General features: G+C 37.7%; 1 protein-coding gene across 1 annotated transcript in view; it reads left to right on the forward strand.

Moving 5' to 3' along the window:
* The window catches only part of PHIP (pleckstrin homology domain interacting protein), a 92,672-nt gene that overhangs the window by 7,607 nt on the left and 65,196 nt on the right, over nt 1-19,869 (forward strand). Inside the window, 7 exon segments of the mRNA XM_031552556.1 lie at nt 2,230-2,390; nt 8,540-8,761; nt 9,349-9,449; nt 17,583-17,653; nt 18,446-18,546; nt 18,647-18,687; nt 19,697-19,795. Of these exon segments, the coding sequence (XP_031408416.1) occupies nt 2,307-2,390; nt 8,540-8,761; nt 9,349-9,449; nt 17,583-17,653; nt 18,446-18,546; nt 18,647-18,687; nt 19,697-19,795 (719 nt within the window). The 5' untranslated portion in view covers nt 2,230-2,306.

The following is a 19,869-nucleotide window of genomic DNA, read 5'->3' on the forward strand; positions in this document are numbered from 1 at the left end:
GGTTAATTGTCTTTTTTTTTTTTTTTTTTTTTAAGTATAAATTTTGGGCAATGCAAATTTGTGAGACTCAGTTTTCTTATTTCCACTGTCACTGCATGCTGCTCCTATTTTGCAGTAGGCTGATGTTACTGAACTGGGGACACTTCATCTGTTGAGATCCCCAGAGACCTGTGAACTTGTAGCAAGTTGCCTATCACTATTTGACAGCAACAAGAATATCAGCAAAAATATTGGCTTAAGCTCTGTTTATTTACTAATGGAGATTATTAAATTAAATTATCTATCTATCTTGAAATTGATTTCTGTTACATTTGTAGAGTTTTCCATAAATTCAGATGTTAGAAGTTAAATGCTTGGATGAGTTTGTTTGTTGCTTTTTATTAAAGAATCCACTTGTTTTTAAACGTACTGACAGAACATATCTACAAATCAAACTTCTAGCTTAAATTTTTTTCTGTTATGTGAGCTATGAATTGATTTGAAGGCATTGCTTGGAATCTTGCTGATTTCTAAGCAAGAATCATCTTGTATTAAGAGCAAATAAAAGATAACCTCTGAATAGGCTGAGATTGTGGAAGATCACTTCATTGTTGTGACAAATACCTTTCTTACTTTGTTTTATTCTTTGTGGTGGATGTGGGATGTCTTTTTACTGTAGGTTGATGTGTTGGAAGCAGAAACTGGATTTATCTTGTGACTGAGCTAATCTGGGTTTCCTGCTGTTCTGAAGTAGACTTTTGGCAAGGAAAAGCTTTGTTACAAAGCAAATGCAGCTGCATCTTGTTCTCGTATAAGGGTAGGTTGAAGAGGTTATAGCAGAGCCTTAAGGCAGTAGTGGCCCATTGAGTTGGTGCTTCACTCTACAGCTAATGATCCTGCTCCTTCACAAAGCATCTTGAACAAGGAAAACTTCCTTGAATCCTTGGGCTACGTATGCAGTAACCTAAATGTTTCAAGGCTGTTCTCATGGCCTGAAGCCAATAGACTTGGCAGTTATCCATACCACTAAGTGCTTTTGCTCCTATGTAGAGCAGCTGCTATCCAGTTTGAATGAAGTTTGACCTGTGCTGACTCATGAACTTCTGTCTCATTTGCCTGGGCAAAGCCAGGCAATGCGAGAGGCTTGTAGACAGTTGAAGCTAATGAGTGAAGGTTATTTAGCACCCAGACCAGTGCCCTGGTCCTGCTTACTTCACTAGTACAGGTGTTGCCTTGGTCCAGTGTAAGGAATGCCTAACCAGAGTAATAATAACAGTAGCAACTACCTGTCTTGGAAGTGATAGGTCTTTGTTTTCATGTGTGATGCTGTGGATATTGCTGGGCATTTATTTTTTAGTTTTTTACTTCTTGCATATTGCTGGCCACAGTTGTATGAAAAATAAATATGTTGCCATTTTTTTTTTGTTCTGATAACGATATGGGAAACTGTTTGGCTAATTGTGTATCTGTGTGTATCCATGCATTCAAACACTATACTCTGTTGCTTTATCATTGTGTGAATAGCAGTTTAAAATTGGAAACACTGGTGTTTATTTTGAATAAAGATTTCCATTTTGTTTCAACAAAGGTTCCTGGACCTCCCTGGCTTATAACTAGGGGAAAAAAAAAAAATAACACAAGTGCTAACTAACAGAACTTTGTTCGGAGAATCAGAACTTTCCATGAGAATTTACTAAGTTTGTTCATTTTTGGATTTTGTTTGCTTGTTTTGTTGTGTGTTTGTTTTTTTTTTTTTTTACCATAGTAAGTAGTAATATTCTTCAAAACAAGAGCTGTCTTTTAAAGATTAAGTAAGCGATTGTAGTTGTCTAAAAACAGGTTGCCATGTAGAAGACTTGAATGTTTACTGGTCTGCAGTTAATAGCTATATGGATACTTGTATGCATCATAAACTTGAGGTAGTTTACTCCTGTGTAGAAGCTGTTTTGGTCCTCTTGAATGCCTCATTCTAGGTATAAAATAAGAAGCATACATTTGGGCAATTAAAATTGGGGGTTTGACGTATCATATCTTCATGCTCTGCCTTGCACTTTAGTACTTTTTCGAATGTTTGTACCATAGGCTGCTTTTGTGTTATATTTTTCCCCAGTGATGGTAAATGGAGAGAGTTACTGTAGTAAGGTGTTCATGTGGCTAGTTATGCAGTGCTGAACTTGCTCTTCTGCAGGTGTGTTTTGGCTTATGAACCCAATATAAATATCTTTTCTTTTTTCTTTCCCCATTTGGTAGTGGATACCCTATTCTCAAGAAAACTGAATGGAAAATACAGACTTGAACGCCTTGTTCCAACAGCAGTCTATCAACATATGAAGATGCATAAACGAATTTTAGGACACTTATCTTCTGTATACTGTGTAACTTTCGACCGGACTGGAAGGCGAATATTTACTGTGAGTACAAATATTTTTTTTGTCTAATTTTTTAGAGTATAGATGGCATAGCTTCCCAAACCTGAGTGTACTGACGTCTATTAGTACCAGATGAATGCTTTGCTGCTGTTACTTTCAGATGCATTTTCATAACGGTGCCAGTTTACATGTTAAGATAATTCATCATATTGAATGTGCTGGTGACTGCTGATCCATGCAGTTCAGTCAGAAAACTGCAGTTATTTTCCGTGAAATTACCTTGTGCAAATTCTTTCTTCTCCTGGACTTCTCTAGGAAAGGCATAGAGAAAAGAACAGACTGCTATCAGGGAATTTTAGAAGTCAGGGTAGATAATTGGTTTGTAGTTAGATTATTTTAGCCTTTTTCTGTAACTTTTATTACATTTTAAATGACTGTAAACAGTCTGGTGGTAAATTTATACAGCACTGATGATAGAAGGTTGAAAATTAGCAGTGTTTTTTAACAAATGTTGGTTTATGAGGAATTGTGATCCGTGAGATCCCAGGAACTGGTTTTTGTAACAGTGTTCTAAGTATTTATAGTTAATTTCATTGTGTTGCTTTGGCGGTTTGGTTTATTTTTGGTCTTTTTGTTCTTTACTCTGAGTGTGTCTGAAATCAGTACTGAAAATGCAAGTTTTCTAAAGAGTGGGAACTAGGAAAAATGGTACACATCAGTGTAATTTGGATTCCTTAGTAAGGAATCAACTTCAGTAAAGCCAAGGATCATATAAATGCACACCTTGTGTCAATCTGGGATGCTCTTGGCTGCATTTATTGCTTTCTCACAATTACTGGATTCTTGCGGTGAGTTTGTAGATTTGGGAGCTTGTTTGCACTCTTTGGAATGCCATGACAGATAACTTGAGCTCTGAAGGTGGAAGTGCAGTTTGGTTTGACACTGTTGCAGTTTGAACTTCTCACATGCTTTTAAAGTTGTTGTGAATACAATTTGCCCTTCTGCCCACATACAATTTATTTAATTCATTGTGTGGAAGAATGTATAGCTGTGGGGACTGTGGCACTTAAAGAAGTACAGGCAGACTTCTGTTTGCTTACTTGTTCGTAGTAGAGATTTTCTTAATATTTCTTTAGCTTTCATTGACAAGCTAAGTCCCTCAACAGTCATAGGCATTAAATTCTTACCATCTCCTCTAGTTTGTGCATGATTCACCTGTCAGAAAAAGTGTTGCTCTGATGTTGTGGGCTTATTTTAGATGTGACAAGGCAGAATGGGTTAGGGATTTTGTGTGCAAGCATAAAAATCCCCAGTGTTCGTCCTGTTCAGCTCTGCGTAGAAACTTCTGTTTGTGTTTCGTTGAAGTGCCTGAAACTCCCTGTTAAGGTCTTATGATTCATCATTTTATTAAATCCCATGTTCCTTAAATCTGTCCTCTTTGAGGGACTTACTAAAGCTCCCTTGAGTGCATTTGTAATGAAGAGTAGAGTTGCACATTCCCTTGTGTTTTGCAGTGTGACTTTAAAGTGGTTAGAGAGACATTTCTCTTGACTATAACAACAGTTTATTTCTAAATGAAAAGTAGAAGAACCTGGAATAAAATGAGGGGAGCAGTTGTGCTTCTGTAACCCCTGAGCTCTGCTGGCAGTCCTTTGCTAAGAGATAAAATGGTGTCCGAGGTATAATTGCTTTAAAAAGGTCTTGGGTTCAGATTGAAATTATTTCAATCCGGTGTTGAATAAAGTGTCCATAGAAAGTAATTGTAGCTGATGGGTTTTCCTCTGTGGGGCTGGATCAGAATCTTTTACCTCAGCGTTATTGGATAAATCCAGTGTTCTTTGTGTAGATGTTTAAATGTCTGTTGACAAACGGAATACCGAAGTGTTCTATTCTATATTGCAGTAAAATCCAAGTTCTAGTTGCTGTGGTGATGTAATTTGTTGATTAAGTTGGCATATATCATTGAATTTATAAACAAAAGGAAGACAGATTTCATTCTAGACGTGTCTGTTACCAGCATATAAATTTGTGTGTATCAATAGGGAATTATTCTTGCTCTGATTTTACTCTATAACCTCCAACATTTAAGTACAACGTTAGCTAGGTAAGAGATTGTTTTAGTTTTATGATTGTTTGTAGAAGCTGCGTTTTCCTTTCCTCTGAAGGCCTGAAAGCCTCCACGTTTAAGTTCTGTTTATGTGCTGCTTCAAATTAAAAGAAAGAAAAAGTGATCTCAGCACATTTTTGAGTCATACTGTTCTGAGAGATGTTATCTTTGTTAGGAAGAAGATACTCTTGGTTTACCTAACGACGGCGAAAACAGGACATGAAGCATTTTCCTGCTAGCTAGTGGGTCATGCAATGACTGGTCCTATTTACCTTATGTTAAAGATTTCACAAGAGATTTCTAAAGATCAGTCTCTAAGATGTTCTTTTTTTTTTTTTTCTGAATGTACAAAAATATTCCCAGTATACAAACTTGGTGTTTTCTGTTTTCAAATTAACTGCAATGAATACAGCTTCACTTGCAAAGGCACACCTGAAGGAACTGTCAGCCTTCAGAGAAGGAAACCTTACTATTTTTGAGATTTTTTGTTTGTTTGTTTGTTTTGAATCTCTTGGAACCACATGCTAGCGGTAGGGACAGGCATTGCCTTCTCTGGTTCTTGTACAGCTTAATCCTTCCAAGTCAGAAAGTTGCCAACGTTATTTCTCTCATCTTTATCTTCCCGTCTCCTCTGAGATCCTCTTTCTAGGGAATAATAATAAGCAGGGGAGAGTAATAACCTGTGGTTGGAAAGAGACCGATCTGTATGGTTTTTGGCAGTTTCACTGCAGCCCACAAGTCTCTGTAATGGTAGGAAAGTAAACCAGTTTTACTCCATACCTTGGTAATGCTGTCATCAGTTCTCTGTAGGGGCTGAGCCTGTTCTAGGATTTGTTTTTGACAAATGCTTTTAATAGGCACATAATTTGTAGTAGTTGCAGACATAACCTTGGAAACAGAAGCTGTGGTGTAAGCTGATGCCCTTGCTGGTACAACTGGAACAATATTTTAAGAGTTGTGAATTATCCCATTCAATTCAGACAGAATCTCATGGATTTATTTGAGCTCTAATATTACTATCTTGCCAAGATGCTACGGAATTTATAACTTACCTTAGTCATTTTTCTTGCTGAGACTTGCTAGCAGTTTAATTTTCCTCTACAGGGGAGAGGTACAGCACATGCCTCTATAGCTGTCCTGGAGCCAGCTGGTAGGAAGCAGTCTGATTTTATGCTGATCTGCTTTCCTCAGTTTGCTATTAAATAGACCTCTGAGGTTTCTCCAGGTGGCATTAGGTCCTAAAGCTAGCTTTCTTTCTCTTTGTTTCTTTTCTTTTTTTTCCCACCCTTGTTTCTGACTCTTTTACGTCTCTCTTTATCTATGCACAGATTGCTCTCCATCAGTTACATTCTGCAAGCAGCTTTTTAGGGGTCTTGTAATGCAAGGTTAGTTTATTGGGTTGTCTTTTATTTGTTTACTTATTTTCTTTGAACAATCTGTTCATCCAGTGGAATGGCTGCAAGCTGTAAGTGAATAGCTTATTCATAATGTTGATCCTTACGATGTGAGAACTGCAGAAGCATGTTTTATGTGATATGTACAGTGCTGTAGAGAGTGTTACTTGTGCAGCTCCAAGAAAAACGGGACTGGTGGTTTGAGACTTCTACCCTGTGATGCAAGTAATTAATGTTAGTGAATTGGCTCTGTTCTCATGCATTTATTGCTTTGCGTAAGAGATTAATCCACTTGCGAGTTTTCCATCCCCACTCTCCTGGAGTGTTTGGAGGTTTTGAGTTCCTTTGGAAGTTCTGGGATCCCTATTCTCTTCTTGCTTCAAGTCTCTGTTTTGTGGGTGAAAGTATTATTTATCATATCTATCACATGAATTTCACTCACTTCACCCTTTTTATCTCCTCTGTGTTTAGGTTGGGTTTTTTTTTTTTTTGGTTGTAACTATACTTCTAAGACAAATATGCAAGCCTTTTCATGCTAAAAATCTTACAGTGTAATCAGTAGAACAGATTGACCTTATAATGCTTTTCAGATCATTGTTGCATTAAGTAGATAATGTTACTGGCCAAATTTCAGTTAAACATTCTCAGGCCCAGGGAGCTGTCAGAAAAACCTTCTTGTAATGAAAATCTGAAGCAAAAGTATATTTCACTTTCTGTTAAGGACTCTTGTCATTTACAAAACTTGTAGTACAACAGTTCTTGAAAAGAACAATATAAACTTCTGAAGAATGTTTAGGACTCAAAGATATTGGTGCACTGATGACTCTTACTTTGGGAGCACGAGAATTTTTAATTAAATGTTTGGGCTCGATGTAGAGTTTGAAAACACCTTAGTTGAGTAGTATGGGTGCTTTATAGCCTGCTTGTATGTTCATTTTAAGGAAGCAAAGGGACTAAAACAATCTGTTTAAAACTCACAGCTTGGAGGAAGAAATGCTGCCCTTTTTTCTTTTAACTCTTATTTGTAAGCTCTAAACAGCAAGTTTAGAGCCTGTTAAATTGTGCACTGGGGTAAGTCTGAAAATATGAACTACTGAGCGTATTTCCCAGTTATTTTTCTACTCTTTCATTTCTCGGTAACTTACTGTGAATAAATCAGGTGATAAGTAAAACTAGCCTGAATAAATATATTCAGTAGAGTGAGATTTTGAGCTTTTCAAAAGCATTAAACGCTCACAATTACACTTAAATTCACTTAAACAGCTGCAACAGTATTTAAGAGATCCTTGGGTCTTCTTTCTTCTTGTACAAGTTCTTAACTGGGGAGTCTCTGATTCTACCTATAGACTACAAAATTTTCCTGAAAGCGGTGTACTTTCTTTCCATGCAGATATTTGAGATGAATTCAATGCTGCAATAATGGTAGATCAAATTTGTATTAGGTTCATTCACTGGATCTTACCTCAATGGGTCTGAATCAAAAGAAAGGAAAAGTGATATGGAAGAAAGTGATTGTTTCAAGGGTTTGATACAGAGGAAGAGATAAAATTAACAAAATTTAAACTATTCAGCGCTTGGCTTTCAAGGCCGTGCAATCTTAACACGATGAAGCAAAAACCAAAAACTGCAGATATTTGTTACGATTTGTGAGGTAAAATTTGAAGAAGTTGAGGTAATTCAGAAGGAATTTTGAGATTCATGACAAATAATTGGATTAATATATACTTTTGCTACTGCACTGTGGGTAAAATGTCCATTGAGGTCCTACTTCAGGTAAAATTCAGAAGTTACAGAAATTATATTCTGCTTTCCGCTAGAATGCGTGGTTATCTTTTATTTTGTTTTTAATTTATAATGGTAACACACTAATGATGATATTGGAAAAACTGAAAATAAATGCTCAAAAAAACTGTTGTGGCTCTGTTCTAAATTTTGGAAAATGATACCTGCTACTAAAGTGTTCTAACATGCCTTAGGTTGCAGTGTAAAGATAAAGGAAAGACTGGGTCATTGTTCATATTTATCAATGGAGGGTGTTAGTTTTATTTTTGTTGTTGTTTTTGTTCTGTTATAGCTGCTATAGGTAAGGAGGAGAAAAGTTTAGGTTAAATAAAGTATAAACTAACAGAGTAACTTCCTCTTACAACAGTTTACTTAGGGTTTTGGCAATTTCAGGCTCAGGAATATTGGTATTTCTGAAGCTTGGCTTTCTGAGGTAATTTCTTCTGAATTGCAGAGCTTCAAGAAGGAGTCTACACAATATGCACGCAGACAGAGGGGAATGGAGACGTTTTCCTCAGACTTTGTGTCTGCTTCAGACCTTTGTTCTGCATGGTTGTCTAAGCCAACTTTTTTCTCCCGTAAAACCTGATGAGATATACCCAACAGCTGGAAAGCGGGGATTAATGTGATACTGATGTTTGCTTTGCACAGGATTTTTATTGCATGTTTTTTTGTTCCTAGAGTCCTGCTCTGCTTCCCTTGTTGTGTCTTTAGAACAGCTGTTTTGGAAAGCAGCATCTCATCACATAAGATTTCCTGTGAACTAAGATGCAGAGCAAGATTTTTAGATTAAGGGAATAGTTATCAGAATCATTTTTCTGCTCAAAAAATCTAATGCTCAGTATCTTGAGTTTTGTTTAATTGAACTGTACAATAGAAACAGCTAATGATTTCTACCTTATTTCTAGGGATCAGATGATTGCCTTGTAAAAATCTGGGCAACAGATGATGGCAGGTTGTTGGCTACCCTGAGAGGGCATGCAGCTGAAATATCTGATATGGCGGTGAACTACGAGAACACCATGATAGCTGCTGGAAGCTGTGATAAAATGATCCGAGTTTGGTGCCTTCGAACTTGTGCACCCTTAGCAGTTCTGCAGGGCCACAGTGCATCTATAACGTCATTGCAGGTAGGTTTTCGCTTTGCAGAGTCACCTAAGTAGCAATATGCATTTTTTGACTGAAAGAGTCAACATCACACAAGAGTGAGCATTCCATATAATAATAATGTCTATGGAGCAACTAAGCTGTGAAGGAAGAAGAAATTTTCATGGTACTTGTTGCAAAAATGACACATTTATTGTCACATTATCTGATCCTTGCAAAATGCCAGGCATAATCTATTTGTGGGAGGAAAAGAAACTTCTTAAAAAAAGAAACTTCTTAAAAAAAAAAGAAAAGTAAAAATAATAAAAAAAAAATTGCATGATGCATGTGGACAGTTCTGTTATGAAGTATGATTGCTTTGCAGGCTGTGATTTTGAGTACCCAGTATACTGAGTAAAAACTGCAGTCAGTGCTGAACAGTTTGCTTTGCTTCCTGTCAGGAGTCGCTTGCTATTGTACAGTTTGGGTTGTGGGGAAGGAGAAGCCACAGTGCTTTTCAAGCAAGCCAGAAAGGTTATTCTGAAGGGAGGAAGTTATTCTGAGAAGCACTGTGTTGTTGGAGTATTGACCTCTTCTTCTTTTTTTTTTTTTCCCCTGTCTCCCCTTCCAGTTCTCTCCACTATGCAGTGGCTCAAAGAGATACTTATCTTCAACCGGGGCAGATGGAACAATATGCTTTTGGCTGTGGGATGCTGGCACCCTTAAAATAAAGTTAGTTGTTATTTTATTTATTGCTATTTCTTTGTTTGTGATTAAGAATGATATACAAATGTTGTAAAAAGGTCTTGTCACTGGTTGCTACTGTCTGTGCAGTAGTTGGATTGATCTTTTTCTGGGGTTGCTATAACTTGCTTGCTTGTCTTTTAAGGACTAAGTTAAAAACATAAGTAACCACTGAGGGTTTTTGTATGGTTAAATCAATATACAACCACTTTTTCCTGTGGCTCTTTTAATAAAGTGACACGGTGTAAAAGTTGGCTTTTTTGTTCTATGAAAAATTTATGAAAGTTTTGACAAAATGTGCTACATGATGATTGCAATTTAGACTTGAGAATCTAAGGTTTAGTGGGAGGAGGTAATGTCCTAGCAAGAAATTAGGATGGAGTTAATTTTGGTTTGTTTGTCTGTCATTTTCTTCTCTCTAAAACCTGTTTTTAGTTGCTCTTTATGTAGCATGTAAGGAGGGTGTCACTCATGGCTGTGTACTGGTGGATGAAGTTGACTCTGAAGTTTCTGCCTTCAAAGGATAAGATATGAAAAGTCTTGCCAGAGCCCTCAATTCGTTTCTTTACTATGAGTATTAAAAATAACTTCATTGGCTTTCAAATGCTTTTTCTCCTTCTTAATTGCAAAACATCTGGAGCATAAAATTGGAAATAGTTAATAATCACTGATAATTCAGTTTTGAGCAAGGATCTCTTCCCTTTTCCTAATTAGAGAGTAGTAGAATTAATGTGACTTAAATGGCTTACGCTATATAAGCTGGGAGATGAATAATTTGAGTGACTCATGAAGTTAGATGAAATTTGTCTTCAAGTTAAAAAACAAAAATTAAATAAGAGTGAGCTGGTTTCAGTAACGGTAAGGATTCTCAATTCCTATCCATGGTGTTACGTAGATGTAGAATACAATTTTTAACACTCAGAAAATATTAAAAGAATTAAGTTTTTTTTTTTTAATAATGCTTTCATATATAAATAGCCACAGAAAAGTGTCTGAAATTAAAAAAAAAAAAAAAAAAAAGTTCAGTTGCATGTTGCAGAATTGAAAGGAGTTAGTCTCGTAACCCAAGTCATGCAGCAATTCATGTTGCTCACCAGGAGAGTGCAGAGTACCTTTGTGAGTGGAACTTGTACTGTCCTTAACAAGTGTTCTTCTGGTATTCTCTGTGTTGAGTTTGAGAAGGTAGAGGGACCCTTTAAACTATGAGGTCTACTCTGAAAGTAATGCTTCCTATTTTATTACGTTGGCCTATGATGTCAGAGGTGGATATCGGTGATATGGCAGTAGAAGTTGAACCTTCCTCTTAGTATTCCATTACATTTTGTTGTCATGTGACAGATAACAGCTGAGGGGCAGTCTAACAAAATGGTGTCTGAGATGGAAGTCCTTATGAAGCCAAGGTGTGTTATTAAGTTCTTCCGTGCAGAAAAAATGGCACCTATTGACGTTCACTGACATTTGCTGAATGTTTATGGAGACTGAACAGTGGATGTAAGCACAGTGGGGTTGTTTCAGCGGTGACAATGGCGACATGGAAGACAAACTGTGTTCTGAATGGTCATGCACAGCTGTGACACCACTCAGTGAAGAGCATCTCAATCAGCTCATCCATGCTAAATGGTGGATTATGAACGGGGAACTTTGGAGATGAATATTAGCTTGAATGCATTGGAAACAATGGTGGCAACATTGGAGTATCACAAAGCGTGCGCTAGGTGGATCCATTCAGTGCACCATACTCAAATTCGTTAGGATCTGTTGAACCAATACAAGGCTGAAGGTGACAGTTTCTTGGATTGCTTCATTAACAGTGACAAGATGTGGTGTTACCACTATGAAGCTGAAGTTAAAGTGTGTAATCCGTGGAGAGGGGACATGTGAATTCAGCACTGAGGATGTAACCCTCAATAGGTAAAGTGATGTGCCCTGTCTTTTGGGATAAGAAAGAGGTGACCCACCAGGATTTTCTGGAATCTGGACAAACCATCAATTCTGACTGCTATATCGCAACATGATTGGTGCTGAAGGTTTGAACTTCAAGCATCAAGTCAAAGACAGCAACTTTTCTTTTGAAACATGATAACACTGAGTCCCGTACCAGCTTGAGTACTATAGAGCACATTGCCAGTCCTGCTTGTAGACTGTTCTACCACTCAGACGTTATAGTTTGGATTTGATTCCTCCAGACTTCTGTCTGCTTGGGCCAAGGAGGGACAGACTGCATGGGCAACATTTTGCTAGCAATGATACCATCATAGCTGCTGTGAAACAGTGGGTAACTTCTGCTGTTGCAGGTTTTGCAAGTATAGCATGCAAGCTCTTGTTCATCACTGGCAAAAATGTGTAACTGATGGTGCTGACTGCATTGATTTCTTTAAATTATTTTTAAATAATAATATTTTTGTAGCTGAGAATGTGCTCTATCAAGTAGAGTAATTTTGCCATTTGTATCTGTTGGGTTTCCATAGAGATAAATAGGAGGCATTACTTTTGGAGTAACCTACGTATGTCTTTTCAGTCTGGAAAGTGAGTGCATGAAATGAGTGAAACCTGTACATTTGGTAGTGTCCTGAAGAGGTTGTATTGACTCTTCTTGTGTTAGAGGGTATCAACTGAAACTAGCTAATTTACAGACAGAAGGAGGTGGCTTTTAACATGCAGCTAAGTTATGGATCTCCTTGTCATAGACTATTATATGTGTCGAAAGCTTAAATGAAGAAACTGAAAGTTATCACTGTGTACTTTTTCTGTTCTTACACACCCAGTTTCGGCTACAGCTGGAGGTAGGATGCTATTCGTAGGCATTTGTTCCAATTTAGTATAGTTATTGTGCATTTGAAGTACTTCAGGCTTTTTCATGAAAACTAAAGCATATACTAAATCTAAATAAGAAATGTTTGCGTTTTTTAGGACTAGAACATAGTTGTATGTTATGTAGCATAGTGAAATAGTTGCACACTCGGGAAAGCCTCCATGTATCTCTTCTTAACCTTGTTAATTACAGGAGGTTCTACAAAGTTTTCTAAACTATAAACTTTTCTAACTGTGATCATCATAAATGATGTTAATGATACTGTGAAACTAGGAATCCAGTGTAGTTTTTCACCAGGAGACCTTGTTCATGGACACACTGGCTCAATAATAGGTGAGGATTGTTGTAGTTTTAGATGAGGCAATTGGCCCTTTGAGAAATTACCAAGCACTGGAACAAACTTCCTAGAGAGGCTGTAGAGTCTCTTTCTCTGGAGATATTCAAAACTCACCTGAATACTCTCCTATGCATCCTACTGTAGGGAACCTGCTTTTGCTGGAGGGTCAGACTATATGTCTGACCAGGGGTCACTTCTAACCTCTGTGATTCTTTGATTTCTCTTCCTTACACCTTTACATCTAGATTGACTTCCAGAACTGTGGAAACATGACACATTCCTTCCACATCCATTCAGTGATGTGCTGGGGGAAAGTAAGTAGTACCAGTAAAACAGTGTCAAAGGAAAGAGGACTCTTGTATTTTTTGCGTTTGTTGTTGTTTTTTGTTTTTTGTTTTTTTTATAGGCCTTATCCTGGTTCTTCTGTTATTTTTTTTAATTGCAAATGTTTATTTCTTTCACTCTTGTAAACATAAAGATTTCTGCAATCTATTTGCCAGTAGCTCTGTTGCTATATTAATTGTATCTTTGAAATTAGAGGCATCCTATGTTGGTATCCCCTTGTTTGGGTAACTTCATTCATTGAGGCATGTTGAATATTTTGTTTACACATATAGCCTGAACAGGAGATTTCTGGCAACAGCTCTGTTTTCATAAACTGCAGGAAGATAGTTTACAGTAAATTTTTGTGCCATAGGATGAATGGCAGATCACAAAATTCTCAGTGTTGCTCTAAACAAAATCATAGAATCACAAGTTTGGAAATGACCTATAAGATCATCTAGTCCAACCATCTTCTCATTATCACTGCTACCACAAACTAAACCATATCTCGTAACTCCTCATCCAGATGCCTCTTGAACACTGCCAAGGACGGTGACTCCACGACCTCCCTGGGCAGCCATTCCAGTGCCTGACCACTCTCTAAGAGAAAAAGTTTTTCCTCATGTCTAACCTAAACCTCCTCTGGTACAACTTGCAGCCATTTCCTCAGGTCCTGCTCGTTGCATGGGAGAAGAGGCCAAACCCCTCCTCATCACAACCTCTCTTCAGGAAGTTGTAGAGTGCAATGAGGTCTCCTCTGAGTCTCCTCTTCTCCAGACTAAACAATCCCAGCTCCCTCAGCCGCTCCTCATAAGATTTGTGCTCCAGACCCCTCACCAGTTTCGTTGCCCTTCTCTGGACACGTTCCAAGGCCTCAACATCTTTCCTGTAGTGAGGGGCCCAAAACTGAACACAATACTCGAAGTGCGGCTTCACCAGTGCTGAGTAGAGGGGGATGATCACCTCCCTGCTCCTGCTGGCCACACTATTTCTAATGCAAGCCAGGATGCCATTGGCCCTCTTGGCTGCCTGGGCACTCTGCCGGCTCATGTTCAGCCAAGCATCAGCCAACACCTCCAGGTTTCTTTTCTTTTCCAGCCACTCATCCCCAAGCCTATAGCGCTGTATGGGGTTGTTGTGACCAAAGTGCAGGACCCAACACTTGGCCTTGTTGAACCTCATCCGAATGATTGACTGTTCATATTCTTCTGTGACTGGTGTGTGTTATGATGTTCACTTGCTTGGAGCCACCTGTGTGCTCCTGTTTTTTCAGTGAATAGCTTCCCAATCAGGCAGTTAAAAGGTATGCCCAGAGGCATTTTAGTAACATTCCAGTCATATTATTTTTATTTCAAAATAGAAAAGAAGGTAAGGCAGTTGTTTCTGTAGATGAAGAGATCAGTGAAAGCGTTTCAAAGGGAAATAAATAAGAAATAAAGTGATCAACACTTTCCCCCACATTTAGTCTGTTACTATTCTGGGTTAGAGTTGAAGGAACAAGAATTGCATCCTTCTTCAAGTGACAGTGGGGAGAAGAGAAAATCAACCTTGGATCATCGGAACTTGATGGATAATTGCCTCAGGTATGAGGTAGAATTGTTATCAGTGCACAAAAGTTAAGTTACTTGCACTGCAAAATATTTGCGTAAGTGCTTCAAGGAAGATGCTGTTTTCTCATTATTCTTATGCCACCTATTTGGATCGTGAATTTCCAGTGTTAGTCTGTTATTGGCAGACCAAGTGCACAGAGCAGCAGAACTGTCTCACAGATTTGGATAGAGGAACTCACTATACTGCTTTTTGTCTGCTCTATTTTAAAAAATAATTAAAAAAAAAATCAGCAAAACACGCTGATTATTTTGACACCTCTCCTATGAAGAAAGGTTGAGGGAACTGGGCTTGTTTAGCTTGGAGAAGAGGGAGACCTCATAGCCATCCAATATTTGAAAGGAGCATATGAGCAGGAGGGGGTACGTCTGTTTACAAGGGTGGATAGTGATAGGACAAGGGGGAATGGTTTTAAATTGAGACTGGGAGGTTTAGATTAGATATTAGGAGGCAGTTTTTCACCCAGAGGGTGGTGACACAGTGGAACAGGTTGCCCAAGGAGGTTGTGGACGCCCCATTTCTGAGGCATTCAAGGCCAGGCTGCATGAGGCTCTGGGGCAGCTTGGTCTGGTGGTTGATGACCCTGCACATAGCAGGGGGGTTGAAAGTCGATTATCATTGTGGTCCTTTTCAACCCAGGCCATTCTGTGATTCTATAATTCCTATTTTGGACAAGTAGACATTAATATCTCAAATGTCTTCAAGGTGGTAGCATACTTGGAATTCTGCATTTTTGTGCAGAAAGCAGCTCATCTTAAGGGAACTGGTCATGCACTAAAATGCACATATGCTGGACCTTGTTCATTGGTGGTTTGTAAACTAAGACTACTCAAGTTGGATGAAGTTTTGGTGGTTTTTTTTTGTTGTTGTTGTTTTGTTTGTTTGTTTGTTTGTTTGTTTGTTTTTTGAGAAGTCTTGCTTAAGCTGCTTTTTGTCCAGGTTGAGATTAGACTGCATGGCTTGGGTTGTGTAATCATTCTTGCACTAGGAGGGTGCATTGAAGATGAATTGTGAGCTGTTTATATGGGGGATTGTTGTCCTTGGTTGAGGCAAATAGTGCAAATTAAGTTATTTACTATGAGAGTGATGAAGTGCTGGTACAGACTGCCCAGAGAGATTGTAGATGCCCCATCCCTAGAGGTGTTCAAGCCAAATTGGATGGGGCCCTGGGCAGCCTGCTCTAGTATTAAATGGGGAGGTTGGTGGCCCTGCCTGTAGCTGAGGGATTGGAGATTCGTGATTCTTGAGATCCCTTCCAACCTGGGCCATGCTGCGATTCTGTGTGAAATTGCTTTTTTGACTGCTGCTCTTAGTTCAAGTTGTGTTTTGATGGAAGCCTCTCATTTTGGGAGGAAAATGGTTTATCAGGGCATTCCTGGACCTGTGAAGTGTTGAAGGTATCTTAGCATCTTTCAACTGCTTGTATGATTGGAGCGAGAAAGCTTGTTAAAACATAGCAATTAACTTTCCAGATGTTATCCTTTTGTCCACCTCCCTTACTTCCAAGTTACTGATTATCCAGTTTGTCATATAGATTGCGTTCTGCTGTAGTGTGAAAGAATGCCATAATCTTGTTTCCTAATGACTAAAATAGCACACATTAGAGAGATGTAAGCTGGAGAATTTGATTATCCGAACTAGAACATAAGTGCATACTTGCTCTGTTTTGCAGCTGTCCTAACTCCAAAGGCAGAGTCCACAAACCACAGTGGAAGAAAACAGCAGCCTATTTATCTATTTACACTTGCTCCATGTTATGTAAGCTGCATATTGAATCATCTGATAGTTCATTTTAAGTTAGTATCTCACTTAAGAAGGACTTGAACTGTGTTATGTGATAGATCTGTCTTGTTTAATGTATCTTGCAAAGACTTCTGGCAGGGAGATGTTAAGAATAATCTTAGCTCCTGAAGGAAGGTTCAGAAACCTGTACTGAATGGACAAGTTGGAGAAAAGATTCTTAACTGCTATTCACAGCACGTTTAATACTTTAGTTTGTATATAAACGCTATCAAGGTTTAATGCTTACTACTTTCTTTGAGTTAGCGATAGCTGATAGGTGGAGAAGGGTCTCTTATGCATCTGCCTTTAGCTGAGGAAAACAAAAAAAGCCATTTTGAGAAGAGAAAATTTTAGATAAATCATGAATATGCATTCTTTTATGTTAAACAGATCTTTAGTGATGACACTTGTGGGTGTAATGCTGCTGTTCTCGAGCAAGTTTATTCTTTAAGGACCGAAGTTTGCAGATGGTATGCTGTGCAAGGCCACCTACTGATCTGGGGTTGCTGCAGTATGTGAGCAGAACTGAAGTGATTGAAGGGCCAGATTTAGTTTTGTTTTTTATACATGCGTTCTTAAAGTGCCAAGTCATTGATTCTTTAGTTCTGCTTGCACATCAGCTACTGAAATACCTGAGAGAGGAAGCATAGTGCATGAAGTAAAATTTCTTAAATGCTTCCAGGCATTATTGTAACACTCTGTGGGGGCTATCTGGAACTAGTGCCACCTGCAAGTAATACGTGCTTTCTGACAAAACTATATCTTCTAACACTGTAAAAAATATGAAATTTATTTACATTTTCTTGTGTATGTATTTGCCTACAAAGAGTGCCAGGCTTTGTTTCTTTCTTTTAGTAAAAGCAGCCACGTTTAGCAGGAGAAAACCAGAGCTTTGATAAACTCAGTGGTTTAAAACTGAACCTTGGGTAACCGGCTCTGATGTCTTCTCTTCCACTTTACAGGTGACTTAAAGGAAAATGTCTTCTATGTCAATATTTGAGGGGAGAGAGATATGGATTTAAGTTGTGGCTCAGTTCTGAGTGATACATGCAATTGCTTGGTCCATATGTGTGCCTTAGTTTCCCGAAGATCAGATCATGAAGCATAGTCACAGCAAATGGTTTATAGATGGGCAGCCATCTGTTCTGTCATATTTAATTTTGTCTTTCTGTGCTTTATTTCTAAGATTCTGGCTTTTCTGTTTAAGAAAAAAATAATTTCATATTAGGAAATTATTTAACTGTTTCTTTTATTGTAGTCCGAGGCCAACAAAGTTTACGGAACGCCCTCGGCCCGGAGTCCAAATGATCTGCTCTTCTTTTAGCGCTGGTAAAAGACTATTTATTTAATCTTTGTTTCAGTTTAAGAAACCATTTGGAGAATAAAGTAAAGTCCAATGCGGTTACTGTAGCATATTTCTTGTTAATAAGATGAAATTGAGTTATTGTGAAATATTAAATGTAAAAGAAATGTTAAATATTAATAATGTTCTGAATCTGCATTAACTTCTGGTGATGTGGAAGTTCTGGACAACAGTTGAGCATAACATATTGAAAGGAAGTTTCTTGGTCACAATTCTTTAAAAAGTGGTAAAACCTTTTTCCCCAGAGTAATTCTAAAAGTTAACTTTACCTAAAATGGAATTTATAGGGCTTTTATTAAGAAAACATTGGTTAACAGGTTCTTATGCTCTGAACTTCATTGATTCATGGAGCTGGCAATTGATGAAGAATGTGGTGTAATAACACTATGAGATAAAATAGTAATATGGCAGAGAAGTATTTTCAGAATTACTGGAGTTATTTTTCCATTCTATTTACTCTGAGGCCAGTGAGAGCCAAGTCACAAACAAATCACTGTAGTTAGCTAATCTTTGGAATATGTCTCCAGATGCCTATTTATGTGACAACAAATGTGAGGTAATTAAACACAAATTTAACTTTTGAGTTTCTACCCTTTTTTGGTTTTACTGAAGGATCAGCTATAAACAAAACTGAAATGAGATAGCTGTACATTTTAAGAGTATAAATTAAATACTTAATCTTAGGCACATCTGAAAATTCATTATCAGTAGCTTGCCCATTTTTGTTATTATTACTTACCTGTGTTTTCTTTTCTCAGGTGGAATGTTTCTGGCTACTGGGAGTACAGATCACATCATTAGGGTTTATTTCTTTGGATCAGGTCAGCCAGAGAAGATATCAGAGTTGGAGTTTCATACTGTAAATACTTTATTAAAATTACACATGTATTTGATTTAAATAATGGTTTTGTTTAGTTTGGAATCAATTTTGATAACTTTATTTTTTTTTTTTTGTATAGGACAAAGTTGACAGCATTCAGTTTTCTAATAGTAGTAGCAGGTAAGCAAAACATTTATTTATTCACAGCTAGTGTTTTGACTTGGAAATTTGTAAATATCAGCTTCTTGATGTAGTTAAAAAAAACTAATTTTACTATATGAACCTCAACATGGAAAACATCTATAATTTGTTTTAAATAATATCTTTCAGCTTTACACCAGTCTTCATTGCAATGAACTGTGTGAATTAAGGAATGTAGAAATACTTTTTTTTTTTAAATTTATATGTGTATATATTCTCAGCTAAGTGATTGCTGGATAATAGGAAAACTATTGAACAAGATCAGACAAGTCTTTGTTTAGCTACCCCTTATAAATGCTTCACTGTAGTTCTGGATTTTGGACGTGAAGAATGCTAAAGAACATACCTCAATTTATTGTGAAATTTCTGACATTTCATTCAAATGATGCTGTAACATAAACTTTTATTGCAAAGCAAGCAGTTGGAAAGCAAGCTGTGTGTGTTCCTCTGTCCACCTCTTTCTCGTCCTTCTGATCCCCAGAAAAGGTGAAGAAAAGATGGGGAAGAAGCTCAAGCTTGTTTGCAGCTGTTCAGAGACAGTTGTTCAAATAAGTATTGTGATAGATTTTGCGTGTTTTAAATTGAGACTCAGCTTTCAGTTCTCCTTGCATTTCAGTTTTTTCACCTCTTAAATTACTTCTGTAGCTTTACATGCAGTGATAGGTGAATTACAGTGTTACAGTGCTTGCTGGGCTCTTAAGTCCCAATGGCAGAGCAGTGTGGTAACTATGCAGGGTACACTATGGATCCAAGTGCTATTAGTCTGTAAGGGCTCATATTAGGGAAGCAAATACCACTTTTTAGAGGCCTTTAAATTTTTACTGGTCCATGAAGTGTGTTTTCACCTCAATCTGGTAGTACAGCATTCTTACAATATTTGGACTTCTTATACTTCAGCTTACTTTTCTGAGTTCTGAGTTCTCGAGCTTCCATTTCTTTTTGTGCAATGGTCTTCATTATCTAATTTACGTTTTTCCCCTTTTCTTAGATTTGTGAGTGGAAGCCGTGATGGAACAGCACGAATCTGGCAATTTAAACGAAGGGAATGGAAAAGCATTTTGTTAGATATGGCTACTCGCCCATCAGGGTAAGTAATATCAAATATTCTGTTACCCCATAGATACTTGAAATCCATTGATTTTTGTTTGCTGACATATTGGG

Source organism: Meleagris gallopavo, chromosome 2 (genome assembly GCF_000146605.3).
Source record: "Meleagris gallopavo isolate NT-WF06-2002-E0010 breed Aviagen turkey brand Nicholas breeding stock chromosome 2, Turkey_5.1, whole genome shotgun sequence".
In the NCBI taxonomy this organism is placed as follows: domain Eukaryota; kingdom Metazoa; phylum Chordata; class Aves; order Galliformes; family Phasianidae; genus Meleagris; species Meleagris gallopavo.